The sequence below is a fragment of the Mustela lutreola genome, chromosome 1 (assembly GCF_030435805.1).
Source record: "Mustela lutreola isolate mMusLut2 chromosome 1, mMusLut2.pri, whole genome shotgun sequence".
In the NCBI taxonomy this organism is placed as follows: Eukaryota; Metazoa; Chordata; class Mammalia; order Carnivora; family Mustelidae; genus Mustela; species Mustela lutreola.
The window spans coordinates 227,290,492-227,306,311 of NC_081290.1; the positions used below are offsets into that span (position 1 = coordinate 227,290,492).

Below are 15,820 nucleotides of genomic sequence, written 5' to 3' on the forward strand. Positions count from 1 at the left end.
CGCCTTCAGCGCTTGCAGCTGAGGCTCGGGGCGGAGGGGAACAGGACCCGCGGGCGCGGCCGGCGGCAGGCTCCGCGGTCCGAGCAAACCTCGGGCCTCCCGGGTCCCAAGAAGCGAGGCGCTGTTTGCGTCTTTGAAGGCGGCCCGCCGGGGGGCGCGGCGGACTGTGGGCGTGGCGAACGCGCACCGCCCTTTTTCCTGCTGTGGCGCCCCCGCCACACTCCCGGCTGGGTGTGCGCGCGGGCCCGGGAGCGCGCAGGGAGAGCGGGAGCGCGCCAGGCAGCCGGGCCCGCGCCGCGCCGCCTCGTCCTCGCCCCGCGGCCGCCAGCCGCCCCGGCCCCTCCCCTCCCCCGCGAGCTGCGCACCGCCGGCCGGCTGACCCAGCGGCCCGCGCCCGCGCCCTTGTCCGGCCGACCCCGCGGCGGGCTCCCGGCGGCTGGCAGCATGAGCGGCGGCGGCGACGTGGTGTGCACCGGCTGGCTGAGGAAATCGCCTCCCGAGAAGAAGTTGAGGCGCTATGTGAGTGCGGGCGGCGAGCGGGTGCGGCCGCGGAGGGCGCGGGTGGGGGGCGCCCAGCGGCCTGCCGGGGGCCTGGGGGCTCCGGGAGGGGCGGCGCCCGACCGGGAGGGCGGACCCTGGGGTCCCGGGGGGCGATGAGCGGCCGGCGCGCCCCGCCGCTCGGGGCTGTGTGGGGCACCTGCACACCTGTCACAGGTGCGCCGCGGAGGGGCGGAGCGGGCGGGCGGGCGGGCGGGCAGGCAGGTTGAGGCTGCGGCTCCTTCTCCGCGGGGCGGGCGCGGCGGCGTCGACCTCCCCAGCCGGCCTCCGGGTAAACTAAAGACAGTATTGAAGTTTGTATTGATTGTTTTTGGAGACCGAGAGAGTTGATTCCCGGGGCGGGGGGACCATAGTAACCCCGGGCGGCTTCAGCCGCGGGGACTGGGGGACTGGGCAGGAAAGGGGGGCGCAGTCTGCGGGGCGGCGCAGCCGGGTCCCCACAAAGGGCGAGGCGCCTCACACCCTTTCCCCCTTCCCTTTCTCTGCCCGCCCCTCCCGGGTGACCGCCTGCTTCCTTCCAGTCCACAGCCTCTGCATCACGGGCAGCGTCAGCGGCATGTGCAGCCCTTGTATTAAGTGACTCATTTGTTTGTCCCCCTTTTTCCCTTTATTCTGTATGTCTCTCACATACATCCCCCCCTCCCCACCCCACGATGGTGACACTGCAGTTTGGTCTGGTATAAGTGGCCGGGTTTTGTTCGGTCCTTGGTGCCTGGGGTCGAGAGAAATCCAGGTTCTCAGTTGCCAGGTGGTGCTAACCGATGGTGTTTACCGAAATTGCTGGGACAGCCTCTCCCTTCTGGGTGAGGAACTGGCAACATCGAGGGGAAGGTGGTATACAGTCTGGTGGGGAGGTCTGGCTAACCCCTCCCCGCGCCCCACGCCTTGCCTGATGGGGTCAAAGTACAAGATGGTGCTAATTACAATCAGCCCAGGGCTCTTTGCGGGCGTTTGGAAATGGAAGGTCGGTAAAAGGTGTCAAGGTCTCTCATCGGTTCCCTCTTCACTTCCCTGTGAAATGCCCTTGTTAAACTGACTCTTGGTGCTGCTGGACTCTGTGGGATCATTCCCACAGCATGAAAGTGAGCTGTTGCCTTCCAGCTGCAGTGCATCAAGGGAGCTCTGAATAGACCCTGCCCTCTGTCAGCTGCACCAGTGGCTGTCCATGGGGGAAGAGGCAGAAGCTTACCAGAGTTTCCTGTCTTGGCTCCCCAGATCAGAACTGAGGGACTTCTGGCCTCTGGATTGAGGAAGTGACATTCTGTTTTTCAAAGGAAGTGTTGTTGGGGAGTGCAAGTGTGTCTGTGTGTGTGTGTGTGTAAATGAAAGCAGGCTCTTAATTAAATCACTTGCTGAGAAGACTTCGTATTTAACAATGACTTTTGAAAGTGGACATAGATTTAAAATACAGTAGGGATGAGGTAATGAAGTGTTCATCTCAGTTCTAAAGCTCATTTTTCAGGGATGTCCAGGTAGCCAAAGCAGTACAATTACTAAGAAAGAAACTTTTCTCCTTTTCAGAGTTGTATGAGCTCCTTAGGAAAGGTGAATTTTTATGTTAGGTTAAGGATGCATAATTTGCTATTTATGTCTTTATAAATGTACGAACAAAACAAAAGAAAAAATCTTTGGCCCTGAAGAGTTTCTGAAACTATTAGTAAAAGTGTGATAACATTACCAGCTAGTGGAATAGAGTATCCAGTGAAAATTTTCAAGTTAGAACACTACCCTAAAGAACCTTGAAACTTTGTTTTTGATACAGTTTGCAAACAATTTGACAACGTATCTATATTTGACTGATGACTACTTCAAGTCTATCACCCAGACTCTTTATGGCCCATTTCTCTGGTATGTTTGTTCTCAACCAACTGTAGCTATAAAAAAAAAAAAAAAAGAAAGAAAGAAAGAAAGAAAAGAAAAGAAAAAGAGAGGAAGAAAGAAAGAAAGAGAAAGAAAGAAAGGGGGGAAAAAAAAGCTTAGAATATTCAGAATCAAGCACCTTTTTCAGCCATCTGATGTACTGAACACCCTACCGGTCGTATGATGACCTCAGTCTCTTTCCCGACATCTTTGCAGCTACAGCCCATAGACCTCTGATCAAGCTAGTAACGGCTTTTCTTAGGTTTGGGGGTGATGTGTTCCATTGGTATGACTGGAAGTCTCCCCTACTATAGGAGTTCAGTTCCCTTGGTTAAAACTGAGCTGATCTGTTTGCCCAAACTCATGTTTGATCCCAGACTTGTCTTTACATCTTCTTTTTGCGCGTTGAGAATTTTTGCACCTTGTTTTAAGTTAGAACTTTGTCAGTTCCCTCTGTTCATTAGTAGCAATCCAGGAGACAAGTAATTCCCAGCTCTGCTGCTAAACACACACCCCAAAATAGCTTCTTATTCTGTTATATATCATAGGCATGTGCTATTATGGATTCATAAGTCTTCATTGTAAGACTATACCAAGCATCTGAAATAAAGAGAAAAGTTAAGGAAATAGATTGCAACTTACAATTAATTTTAAAAACTTCTTTCTACTTTGAGGAGGGGGTAGGTTTAGGGGGAAAAACAACTTAATAGAAGCTATGGCAAATGTTACCAGGGATTAGGTTTAGGGATTTTTTTTTAATCACTATTTTCTAATTTATTAATCATAGAAATATGTAGAGATCTTTTCAATATCGCTGTGAAAAATTGGGGGAATTACAAAAAGGGGCCTCTGCAAAATCATGAGTATTGCCTCTGGGTCATCATGATACGGTTGCAGTAGAAGGCTAGCAGAACAGCGCTCCTATCGTGCTGTAATATGCCTGTATATGAGTGTGTGTGTGTGTATAAGGCTGAGGCCAGATTTTTTTCAAGGAAAAACATTTTATGACCCACACTGCTCTAATTTTCTATTAATTTCACTGGGTTAGTAGATTTAAGGGAAAAGATTGGTAGTAACACTGCCCTCTAGTGGCTAATTTGGAGAAAATTGTGTATTGGTTCTAAGGAACAACTGAGGCAAGGAAATGGTTTATTTTTGTTTTATTAAGTAAACTTAATTATTAAGTATCTGTGTCTCAGACACTGGATTAGATTCTGGGAATAAAAATTGAGCCATTGCATTAATCTTAGCAGATGACCTTGCTTTTTCCACAAAGAACATTGGAGATATCAGAGAGTAGCTATGTGTACATACTACAACCATATTTCCAATTTTACCTATATCTGCATGGTTCCTTTACCTTTCCGTCTTTAGAGTAGGTGAGGTGCCCCTTCTTTGGGGGGGACAGTTGAGATAATAGAGATAATGACCTGAGCTCATGCCCAGGTGCCCTGATGAAGTGCCCCTTCTCCTTGAGCAGTTCTACTACCTATGCTTTGGATCATATCTCATCCTGTCTGTTCAGATCATTATTACCCTTTCTATCATGAATCTTCTGTATCTTTCCCTTGAGCTCTCTCTTTCCATTAACATGTAGACATACTTCCCTTTGACAAAATTCTCCCTCCGTATCCCATCCCCTCCTTCTCACTATGCTTTCTCCTTTTCATTTTTTTTTTTTTTTTTTTTTGCTTTCTCCTTTTCTTATTCATGGTTGTTGATACTATTACCATTTCTCCTGCCTTCTTGTCACTTGACTCCAGTCTGAAACCTACTTTGTCATTTCACTAAAGCTGTTCTCTGAAAGGCACCAGTGACACTCAGGTCATTAAAGTCATAGGTCCGTTTTCTCACTACTCATTTTAATTTCTTCACTGCTTAGTTAATATAATAAATGCCTGACTTTTCTCCTTTTTTTGGCTAAAAATGACCCTCTTTTTTTTTTTTTTGCTAAATTTGCCTAATTTTTGCTAAAATGACCCTCTTTACCCCATCTTTAAAGTTGGAAGCTCATTTATAGTCACAGAGGCTATGGTGTAGGCTCTTTTCTCCTCCTCAGACATCTCGTCCATTCTCCTGGCTTCAGTTATCTTTGCATACTGGTCATTATCAAGTTAAATTTCTATCCCTGAGTTGTGTTCCGAGCTAGAGACTTGCATATACAGTTGTTAACTGAACATATCCACTTAAATGTCTCCCAGTCATCACACACTCGCCACACCCACAATTCTCATGTATTCCTCTGCTCAATAAATGGCGCCACTGACTGCCCACTTGCTCAAGTGTGCAACTTGGGAATCAGCCTTGCCTCCTTGCCATGCACTACCCCACATCTCATCTTTTACCAAACCCACTAGTGCTATCTTAATATCTTTTTGTCCACACTTCTCCATCCCACTGCCATGACCCTTAAGATTGTCCTTTTAATAGTCATCTGTTGAGGACTTACTCTGTGCCGGGCACTGGGCTTAGACCATTGATATCTTAATTTAGTCTTTTAGCCCTATGCAAAAAGCTGTGACTTGTCCAGTGTCACCTGATTTTGTCCCAAAGCCTAAGCTTTTTTTAAAAAAATATTATTATTAAACTTCTACTCCGAGGTAATCATAGATGCACATCTATTTGTAAAAATCATGGAGAGAGATATGTACACTCTTGACCCAGTTTCTCCTAACGGTAACTCTCTGCAGAACTGGAGTGCAGCATCGCCATCAGGATGTCGATAATGGTGGAGTCAAGATACAGGACATTTCCATCACCACGTGATCCTTCATGTTGCCCTTTTAATTTTACACACACTACTCTCCCATTCTTACCCTGTCCTTAACCCACAACGACCACCAATCGTCTCCTCCATTTTTATATTTTGTTATCTCAAGAGTGTTATATAAGTGGGTTCATCCAATTTCTAACCTTTTGGGATTGGCTATTTTCATTCAGCATAATTCTCTGGAGATTCATCCAACTTGTTGTATGTATCTAGTACATTCTTTTTTATTGCTGAGTAGTATTCCGTGGTAGATATGTGCCATACTTCATTTGTTAAACTGTTCATTTACTAGCTTCATTTTTTATTTTTATTTTTTAAGATTTATTTATTTGAGAAAGAGAGAGAGAGGCAGGGAGAGGGGTAAAGGGAGAGGGAGACCAGCAGACTCCCTACTGAGCAGAGAGCCTGACGCTGGGCTTGATCCCAGGACCCTGAGATCATGACCGGAGCTGAAATCAAGAGCCTGACGCTTAACTGGCTGAACCACCCAGGCTCCCCTTGCTTATTGGTTTTAATTTCCATTTCCCTATGGTTAATGATGTTGAACATCTTTTCAGGTGATTATTTGCCATTTGTTTGTCTTCTTTGGTCAAATGTCTCTGGAAGTTTTTTGTCCATTTTCTTTATGAATTTTTTTAAGTTTTTATTGAAGTAATCTCTATACCCCGTGTAGGGCTTGAACTCACGACCCTGAGATCAAGAGTTGCAGCCTCCTCTGACTGAGCCAGGCAGGCACCCCTGGGTTGTTTATTTTAAGTTTTAAGAGTTTTTTATATGCTCAAGTTACTAGTCCTTGTCAAATAATGTGGCTTGCAGATATTTTCTCCCATCTGTATCTTGTTTTCATCCATTTAGCAGGGTCTTTAACAGGCCAAAAGTTTTTATTTTGAATAAATTTTATTTTGAATTTATCAGTTTTTCCTTTTATGAGCTATACGTTTTTTGGTCAAGTCTAAGAACTCTTTGCTAAGCTATAGGTTGCAGAGCTTTTCTTCCTCTTTTCCCTAAACATTTTTTAGTTTTAAGTCCATGATCTGTTTTGAGTTTATTTTTGTGTAAGTTGTGAAACTTAGGTTGAGATTTTGTTGTTTTTGTTGTTGATTTTTGTCATTGGATGCCCAGTTGCTCTAGCTCATGCTTCCTTTATTGAACTGCTTTTGAACCTTTATCATAAATCAGCCAGGCAATCTTGCATGTGTCGGTTTTCTGCTCCATTGTTCTATGTTCTATGTTTCTGCCCTACTTGCCACTACCACATAGTCTTGATAACTATAGCTATATGGTAAGTCTTAAAATCTACTGGATTGATTTCTCCACTTTATTCCTGACCAGGTTAATCTTATTTTTTTTTTAAAGAAAAGGTAAATTTGAAAAGTCAGCTCATCATTAGAAAATTTGAACAATATTAAAGAATAAATAAAAATTAACTATAATCTCCTTGGTCTTGAATTTTTCTTTACACTTATCTTTTCAACATAGAATGTAAACATAGCAAATATGTTAGTTTAATAATTTATCAGGCAGCCATTATATGCCAAGCACTCAAGTTCTGGGAGTACTAAGAAGAAGAAGAAAAATCTTGCTGCAGAGGTCGCCATAACTAGAAGTAGGTCAAGAGAAGAAAGTCTTCCAGCCAGTGAGACCACTGACTGTGTAAGCCCTGGGCAAGGAACTACAGAGTGTGTGCAAGGGCACTAAAAAGATGCTAGACCATCTACAGGATGATGTAGATAGTGGGCTGTGAAAAGAACACATTGGGGGATGCCTGGGTGGCTCAGTTTGTTGAGAGTGTCTGCCTTCTGCTCTGGTCATGATCCCAGGGTTCTGGAATAGAGCCCTGCGTCAGGCTCCCTGTTCAGTGGGGAGCCTGCTTCTCCCTCTGCCTGCCTGCCTGCCTGCCACTCTCTCTCTCCCTCTAACAAATAAATAAATAAAGCCTTAAAAACAAAACACACATGGGTTGGTAAGAACAAGGAAGAGGTATAAATGGCCAACAGGTACATGAAAGGGTGCCCAACATCATTAATCAGGGAAAGGCAAATCAAAACCATAATGAGATACCACCTTACACCTGTTAGAATGGCTGTAATTAAAAAGAAAACAGTAGGGGACTTCCTCAGAAAATTAAAAATAGAACTATCATATGATCCAGCAAGCCGCTTCTGGGTATATATCCAAAGGAAATGAAAACAGGATGTTGAAGAGACATCTGCACTCCATGTTCATTGCAGCATTATTCACAATAGCCAAGATATGGGAACAACCTAAGCATCTCTCCATGGATAATGGATGATGAAGGGGTGTGTGTGTGTGTGTGTGTGTGTGTGTGTGTGTACGTGTACACTGTGCTTGGTGTTTTCTGAACATTCTTCATCCACAAGAAGGAAAGAAATCCTGCCATTTGCAACAACATGGATGGAACATGAAGACCTTATGCTAAGTGAAATAAGTCAGAGAATGGGAAATACTGTATGATTTCACTCATATGTGGAATCTAAAAAAGCTGAGCTTGTAAGAGTGCCTGGCTGGCTCAGCTGGAGGAGCATGTGATTCTTGATCTTGAGGTCATGGGTTCGAGCCTCACACTGGGTGTAGAGATTACTTAAATAAATAAAACTGTAAATAAATAATAAATAAGCTGAACTCCTAGAAATAGTAGAATGGTGGTTCTTGGAAGTTGGAGCATGGGGGAAATAAGGAGATGTTAGTCAAAAAGAACCAACTTCCAGTTAAAACATGAATTAAGTTCTGAAGGTCTGATGCCCAGCATTGTGATTGCAGTTAAGATGTACCATATTGTATACTGGAAAATCACTAAGTAAATCTTAAATGTTCCCATCAGAAAAGAGAAATGGTAATTATGTGTTGTGATGTGTTTGCTGGTGCTGGTGGTAATCCTATTGCAAGATATAAGTGTATCAAGCCATTGTTGCCGTAAATTTATACAATGTTATGTGTCAATTAGATGTCAATAAACCAAAGAGAAAAAAAGAACGAGGGAGAAGGAGGTCTTCAGAAGTAAACGAATTTAAGATTTGTTTCTAAACCATCCTAAGAAGCCAGGGCTTTATTACAACAGGCTTTTGGAGTATTTAAATAAAGCTTATGTCTCATCCAAATTCCTGGGACAGATAACCAGGTGGACATTCCTCTAGCTCCTTTCTGTTCTGTGGTCCTAATCACCGGATTGATTCCTTGATAGTGTTTGTGACATCAAAGGGACTGCTCTAACTCAGGGTCAGTCACTGAGCTGCTTATCACTAGCAATGGATCAAAATTCCTCATTTGGAATCAACCAAATGTCTGTCGACAGATAAATAAATGCATTTTACAGAAATAGATCCACTGGACTATTATTCAGCTCTAAATAAGAAGGAAGTTCTGACATGTGGACATGCTACAACATGGATGAATCTTAGTGACATTATGCTAAGTAAAATAAACCATTCGCGAAAGGACAAAAGCTATGGGATTCCACTTTCATGAGGCACTTAGAGGAGTCCAATTCATAGAGACAGAAGGTAGAATGCTGGTTGCAGGGAGAGGAGAGTGGAAGCTATTGTTTAATGAGTGCAGATTCACTTTTGCAAGATAAAAGGAGTTCTGGGGATGGATGGTGATGGTGATAGCACAATAACATGCATACTTAATGCCAGTGAAGTGTACACTTACCAGTGGTTAAGATAAATGTTGCGTGCATTTTACCACAATTTACAAAGAACAATTTACAAATTTACAAATTACAAATTTACAATTTACAAGAAACTCCTCATTTGCTAAGAGTTGGTACGTGGCCCAGCTAATACTTCTAACCCAAGAGAAAAAGACAGGCTAGAATCTCCATAGCCTTGGATGAGTATGGAATGTTCTCTCAGGGATATCTGAGGAACAGAGGGAGTAAAATTGTACAAAGCAGGAATGCACGCATGCTGCTTTGCTTAATGAAACAACTTTGATGTTGCTTTCTATTTTGCATTGGGCTTTCTCTAGCTGGAAGGGAATAGTGGGCTATGATAACGTCAAGCTTATGAGAAATGCTGAAAAATAAAGGTTCCTGAGCAGGTTATCGCCTGCGTCCAGGTAATGCTGACAAGCATTTATGGAGTATGGTTTGTGTCCTTTGTCTTCCCCAAAGAATAAATCAATACTCAACCCTGGCTTCAAAGAACCAGCAGGCCAAGGAGACCAGAATTATACATGTAAAACAGATCAATACCTTTACAGAGAGATACATGGTCCAGGGAGCATGTTCATGAGGGCAAGAGCTCTGGGCATGAAAAAAGATGGAAGGGCTTCCTGGAGTAGGAGGTGGGCATATGAATTGGGATCCAGGAAGGACTGGGGCCCAGGAAGGAACATAGCAGTTGAAGTAGGAAAGGGGCAGTGCACATGGGTTGGGAGCATGGGGCAGTGAAATTCCATCCACAGTGGAGTCTGTAGTAGAAATCAAGAGAGATTTGAAAAGTAAGGGGAGAGCAGTGGGAGATAATCCATGAAAGGCCTTCGATGATAGAACATTTATTAATAAAGAGCATCACTCTAAGTCAGTGGGTCTTTGCCTCTCAGGCTCTCCTTCAATGTGAAATAGCACTGGCATGTTGACCTAGTTTGTCTTCAGAAGACCTCTTAGTATTTCAGAGGCCTTTGGGTCCCGGAGCAAATGACTTGATTCTCTGAGCCTGTTTCCTTGTCTATAAAACCGGTGTAATATTTTTTACAGGGCTAAAGAATTTACTAGGATATCAAGTGAAAAAAAGTCTTAATGCGTTGCCTAACCCAGAGTAGATATTTAATATTGCGGGATGCAGCAGTAGGGGCTGATGTCAATTTATAATAGTTAACCCTCTTATTGGAACTCTGAACATGAGCATGAGTGTTTCACATCCTTTTCAAATTTGGGCCAGACCTGAATTTTATAGTATCAAAATGTAAGTGGAATTTCTAAGCTAGATCTGACATCAAGTTCTAGGAAGTTACATTTTCCCTGAAAGGAACTTCTCAAGCATCTCCTGATCTTAGGGAATAAAACCTTATGGGGGTTTGTCTGAAGCTATAACTTTGGCCAGTCCCTGGGAAACTTGTGTGTGCTCGGGGATGTAGAGATCAATGTGTGAGATTCTGAAGCCCATGTTCAAAAATGTTCCGAAAACGTCCCAGTAAGCGGTAATCCTTTAAGCCCAGATGTCCCTCCACCCTCTAGGCCCCTCCAAAGTGAGTCCTCTTCTTGGCTTGTTTCCATGGCGTTTTTCCATCTCTAGTTCAGCATTCTCACACCAGGCTTGCATCGGTCTCCCTTTGCCACATGATGGGCACTTTACATGATAGTGTTAAGTATCTCACTCAGAGCCTGATGCAGGCTTGGAGCCACTTGTCCAGTACCAGCTACAAGGAAGGCCAAGTGCTTGTCATTTATTCTCAACAACCTCCTCCCTTGTCCACCCCCCCCCCTTTATACTTGCTTCTTACTGTTTGTCTGCTAATTGTGAAAATAGCGAGTGGGTCCCTTAGGATCCTTCAGAGTAATTAGGGCTTTTTTTAGTGAGTTTAGTTTAGTGAGATTACATATATAAATACATTTGATTGTTTGGATCTTTTCTAGTTCTTTTAAAAAAAAAATTTAAAGATATCCTGATAGGAGGAAGTTGAGAGGCAAGGTGGGGGGCTTGGAGGGTCGGAAAAGAATAAATGAAACAAGATGGGATCAGGAGGGAGACAAACCATAAAAGACTCTTAATCTCACAAAACAAACTGAGGGTTGCCCGGGGAAGTGGGGTAGGGAAAGGGTGGTGGGGTTAGGAACACTGGGGAAGGTATGTGCTATGGTAAGTGCTGTTAGGAACATTGGGGAAGGTATGTGCTATGTAAGTGCTGTAAAGTGTGTAAACCTGGCGATTCACAGACCTGGATCCCTGGAGCTAATAATACATTATATGTTAATAAAAAAATAAAAAATTATTTTAAAAATTTAAAGATTTTATTTTTAAGTAATCTTTATGCCCAACATGGGGTTCACAGTCACAACCCCGAGATCAAGAGTTGCACACTTCACCGACAGAGCCAGCCAGGCGCCCCTCCTTGTTTTCTTATCGATGCTCATGTTGTAATATCTTTAGCCAGTGGCTAGAATATCTTTGGCCTTCTGAGTGCTTTCAACATGACCTTTCTAGTATTTGATAGCTTCTTTGTTATCTGGTATGGCAAGATATTTCAGGTTTGTCTCATACATTTCCTGATCCAGACCTAGGATTAGCCATTTGCTCAAAGAATCCTTTTCTTTGAGTAAAAATGTTATCTGGAGACCCACATGGGCATTACGGGGCTCTTATTGCTGTTGGATCAGTCATACATATAATTTTACATGGTTATGAACATCGTGAACTATCACATTATACTCTGCTTTTTTTCACAATCCACCACTGCGAATATTTTTCACTCCTACTTAGTATTTTCTCCAGTTTTTAATTGTGAAAGACTTCAGTCATACACAGAAGTAGAGAAAATGGTCTAATGAACACCAGTACACACAGTTTCAAATACTATCAAGATTTTATCACCTTTGTTTTATCCCTTTTACTCTTTCTTTGCTGGAGAATTTAAAAGCTGATCCTGAACATGTACACAAGTCTTAAAAGTAGCACGTAAGGGAACACACTGTACCTTATATATGGTGTACATGTCCTCTGTGTCTCCAGTTGTTCACTGTGATAGACTGTACAGAGCGCTTCTGCTGTTTAGGTAGAATTTCTGAGAATTTCACCCCAGCTGATGAGCCACGACATTTAAGTATCCTACAGTATCGCTGCCTCTTACTTGGAAGATGTTCTTGGACAGGCTATCACTGTGTCTTTCCTTCACTTGCTTTGGAAGAATGTTCTGGTTGGAGCTCTGCTGGCTTACAAAAGCAAGGGAAAGTGCTAAGTTTTATGTATAGTAGGCTGATTTCCTTGTAAGGATTATAGGAATGAGTCTCTTGCTTTGATCTTTTGGTACAGTTTTCTAGAGGAAAAATGGTTATACAGCAGCTAGGTGTATATATTTTTTTTCAGATATCAGCTGAGGCTACAGTGTGTTGAGTTTTAATACCCTTTAGAAGTCTTTCTGAATATATTCTCATTAATAACAAGTAGTAAGAGTCTACAAAGTCCATGCTGATCCCCTTCGAATTTATAATCTTGCTGGGGAATGTCCTTGAATTCTAATGGCAGGCCATACACCAAAGACCAGTGCTGCAAGGGGCCCAGGAGAGGTTGATCTACCCCGGTCAGTGAGTTCTTTCACATGACCCATGTTTGTATTTCACTTGCTGGGTAATCTGCAGTCTCACATTTCTACACTGATCTCCTGGTATGTTCTTAAGAGTCCTTTCACGTGTCACCTAGTGGCTGCCTTTGATCCTGCCCTCCGTGTAAGAATGAGTTCCAGAACCCATTCTCCTCGCTCTTGGGTTGTTATGCCTTAGTACCAGTGACTAACTGTTGATTTAGCTTCTAGAGCGCCACACAGTCTTTGTTCACCCTTGTAGTCCCAGTTCCTAAACACAGCAAGATATTGGTTGGCTCGTACTTGATATGCTCTTAAGTTTTTAATAAATATTACTTATGATTGGTTACATTTCTTTGGAGAAATGGATTGAAAATGCAAATTTTTTTAAACAACAAGCTTTGGGAATTTCCATGAGATAAACTATAAAATATTTAATATTTTGTAACACTTAAATGTCACTCTTTGAATCTTGAAACAAGATTATAAAAAGCAACAATATAAGGAGCACCTGTCCTACCCCTCCTGTGGCATAAACAATGTTAACATTTTAGTGTGGTTTCCCAGTCCCTTTATTTCAGTATGTGCTTTTTACAAAGAATAAGACTGTATCACCTTTTGTATGCTTTGATATATTGAAAATATTTTCCTGTGTTAGAAAATAGTCTTCTAAGACATGGATTTTAATGGCTGCTTAAGCAGAATAAGACAGCACTTTTCAAGTATGTGTAATAGAAAGATACTTTAAATATTTTTATAGGTTTTTGATGTTGAATTAAATTATCTTTATTATGTTATGAAAATGTCCATAAACAAACAGTATGAGATCTAAATACATGCTTAGAGCTCTTCTACAATTACAAAGCCAAAGCAGATTAACAAATTAAATGTAAACCTTCAGAACCAATATAATTCACATGAACAACAGTAGACATTTTGCTGAAACTAAATTGCTTCTTGAAATGGGAACGTGCCCTCACTTCTCTGGAGCTTGTCTGTTCTGTGCCCCATTCTTCTCTCCTACTGCGTTTCTATGTTTGAACTACAGTGAAACCTTGATTCGCTTAGCAAGCCATTTGGCTTTTAATTGGTATGACCACATTATTTATATGCTGTCACCTCTGTCTTTTCTCATTAGTCACTAGTGTATGAAAATTAAAGAACTCAATACTTGGGGCGCCTGGGTGGCTCAGTGGGTTAAGCCGCTGCCTTCGGCTCAGGTCATGATCTCAGGGTCCTGGGATCGAGTCCCGCATCAGGCTCTCTGCTCAGCAGGGAGCCTGCTTCCTCCTCTCTCTCTCTGCCTGCCTCTCTGCCTACTTGTGATCTCTGTCAAATAAATAAATAAAATCTTAAAAAAAAAAAAAGAACTCAATACTTGATTCTACTAAGATTATAAATGCAAATGCTGGTAATCAAGAAAAAGCATTCACTTGTAAGATGATCATTCAGATGATCTAGACTATGTATTTTAAGATCACCCTTAAGGTGAAAACTCAGAATTGAAAAAAATGTTTGAAATGGACTTGCAGATCCCTGAGAGTATGGCTTTAGGCCCTATATTTAAAAATCCAGGTGTACTGTAAAAGGCGTGGGCTCAGGGTCAGCCCTGGGTTAGAAGCCAAGCTGAGCCTCCCACATGCTCTGTGATTGTGGGCAAATTTCTTTATTTCAGAGCTTTGAGTCCCCAATTTGTGAAGTGGAGATAATGGTAAGTTCAGCCAGTTAATTGAATAATTTTAACTCAGAGAGGTGTAAACTTGAATGCGTTTATCTTTGTCTACTCAAAACTCCCAACAGTACTTTGTCAAAATCTCTACAGGATGGAACCCGTGATATCTTTGGCAGAGTCCACAGCCTTCTGGTCACTCTGGATTATTGATAGGCCACCATTGAAAAATGTCAGTATACCTAATCGGAAGTTTTTCCTCCTCCTTTTACTGGCCAGACTTGTGGTTCCAGTGATAAGAAGTGGGAAAGGTAGACTTGGTTTATTTGTGCACTTCCATTCTCCCTTTCTTGTTTTGGAGAGTGTAGGGTTGGGGGACAGGTTAGGTAGTCTGTCTGGGATACTTCTGCTCTGCCTCTTCTAGGCATGTGTAGGGATGGGCAAGAGGGAGAAGGACAGGGATAAGTGCCTTTTAACTGGCCACTGGGTCCTCCTTGATGGCATTTACTGTTGCCTGACCAGCACTGCCTGTGTGTGCTCCCTACACTTAATCAATTCTTGGGAGGGTTTTCCCACTGCATGGTCTCTAGACTTGGAGAGGAAATGGGTGTTAAGTTCTTTGAGGCCCTTTCAGCCAATCCCTCCCTCTTTTGTAGGCCACAGCTAGGCTCCACTTACTTGCTTGACAGCACTCTTATAGGGTGGGGGAGCTGATAAGAGAGCTCAAGGCCAGCAATTTCCATGAGACTGCTTTACCCATGGGACTCACATCCATGCCAAACAATGGGGTAACAGCATTGGTGCCCCTTCTCGCTCCATTTCTCAAAGGAGGGAAAAGCCCTGTCCAGAATGGTGCAGGGTAAATCTGTAAGTTAATTGCCTGAACAGATATTCATTAGGCATTATAATTTTAAAAAGAATTCTTATCTCAAACTTTGTTGTTGTTGGCACATCTAATCTCTGTAAGGGATTCTCTTAGAAGAGCCCTCCATAGGGGTAGGGAGACTACCACCCAAAATTCAGCACTACCCATTAGGGAGTGGGATCCGTGGTTTCCTCTCTTCATCTCTGCTCTTCCTTTGTATAGTGGGGAGGGGGAGAGACAGTGCAGAGGCCCACGTGATGGTTGCGGTAGAAGGTCTCATACTATAGCTTCTTAATATGTTCTTGAATTAGCCCAGCCCTAGTTATTGACTGCTCTCCTTACCTTGTGGGAAACCTATCTCCTCTCTAATCTTAGCTGTGGGTTCTGTTTACCCTGGAAAAGTCTCACTCGGCATTCACTTCTTTAACTGTCTTATAGATTGCTGTGGTATTAAATTTGTTAATGCCAGGTACATGGTGAGCACTCTACAAATGGTAACTCTGCCATTTATAAATGGTAACAGTGCCAAATTTATTTGCCTCTTCTGTTGTTCGACATTTAGGTAGTTTACTATTTTCTGCTATTTTAAATAATGCTGTGATGATCTTTATAGCAAAGACTTATACTTTTAGGATGATTCCTGTAAATGGAATTTCTAACTCAAAGATTACAGTTATGGGGTACCTGGGTGGGCCAGTCTATTAAGTGTCTGCCTTCAACTCAGGTCATGACCCCTGGGTCCTGGGATGGAGCCCCACATCGGGCTCTCTGCTCAGCAGGAAGCCTGCTTCTCCTTCTGCCCCTCCCCCTGCTCACGCTCTCTCTCTCACTCTCTCAA

At 42.9% G+C, this 15,820-nt stretch overlaps 1 protein-coding gene across 1 annotated transcript in view; it reads left to right on the plus strand.

Annotated features, from left to right (window-relative positions):
- Positions 1–221: 221 nt before the first annotated feature.
- GAB2 (GRB2 associated binding protein 2) overlaps positions 222–15,820 on the plus strand; it is a 189,283-nt gene continuing 173,684 nt past the window's right edge. The window contains exon 1 of the mRNA XM_059187936.1: positions 222–519. Within this exon, the coding sequence (XP_059043919.1) occupies positions 445–519 (75 nt within the window). The 5' untranslated portion in view covers positions 222–444. The remainder of the gene's footprint in view (positions 520–15,820) is intronic.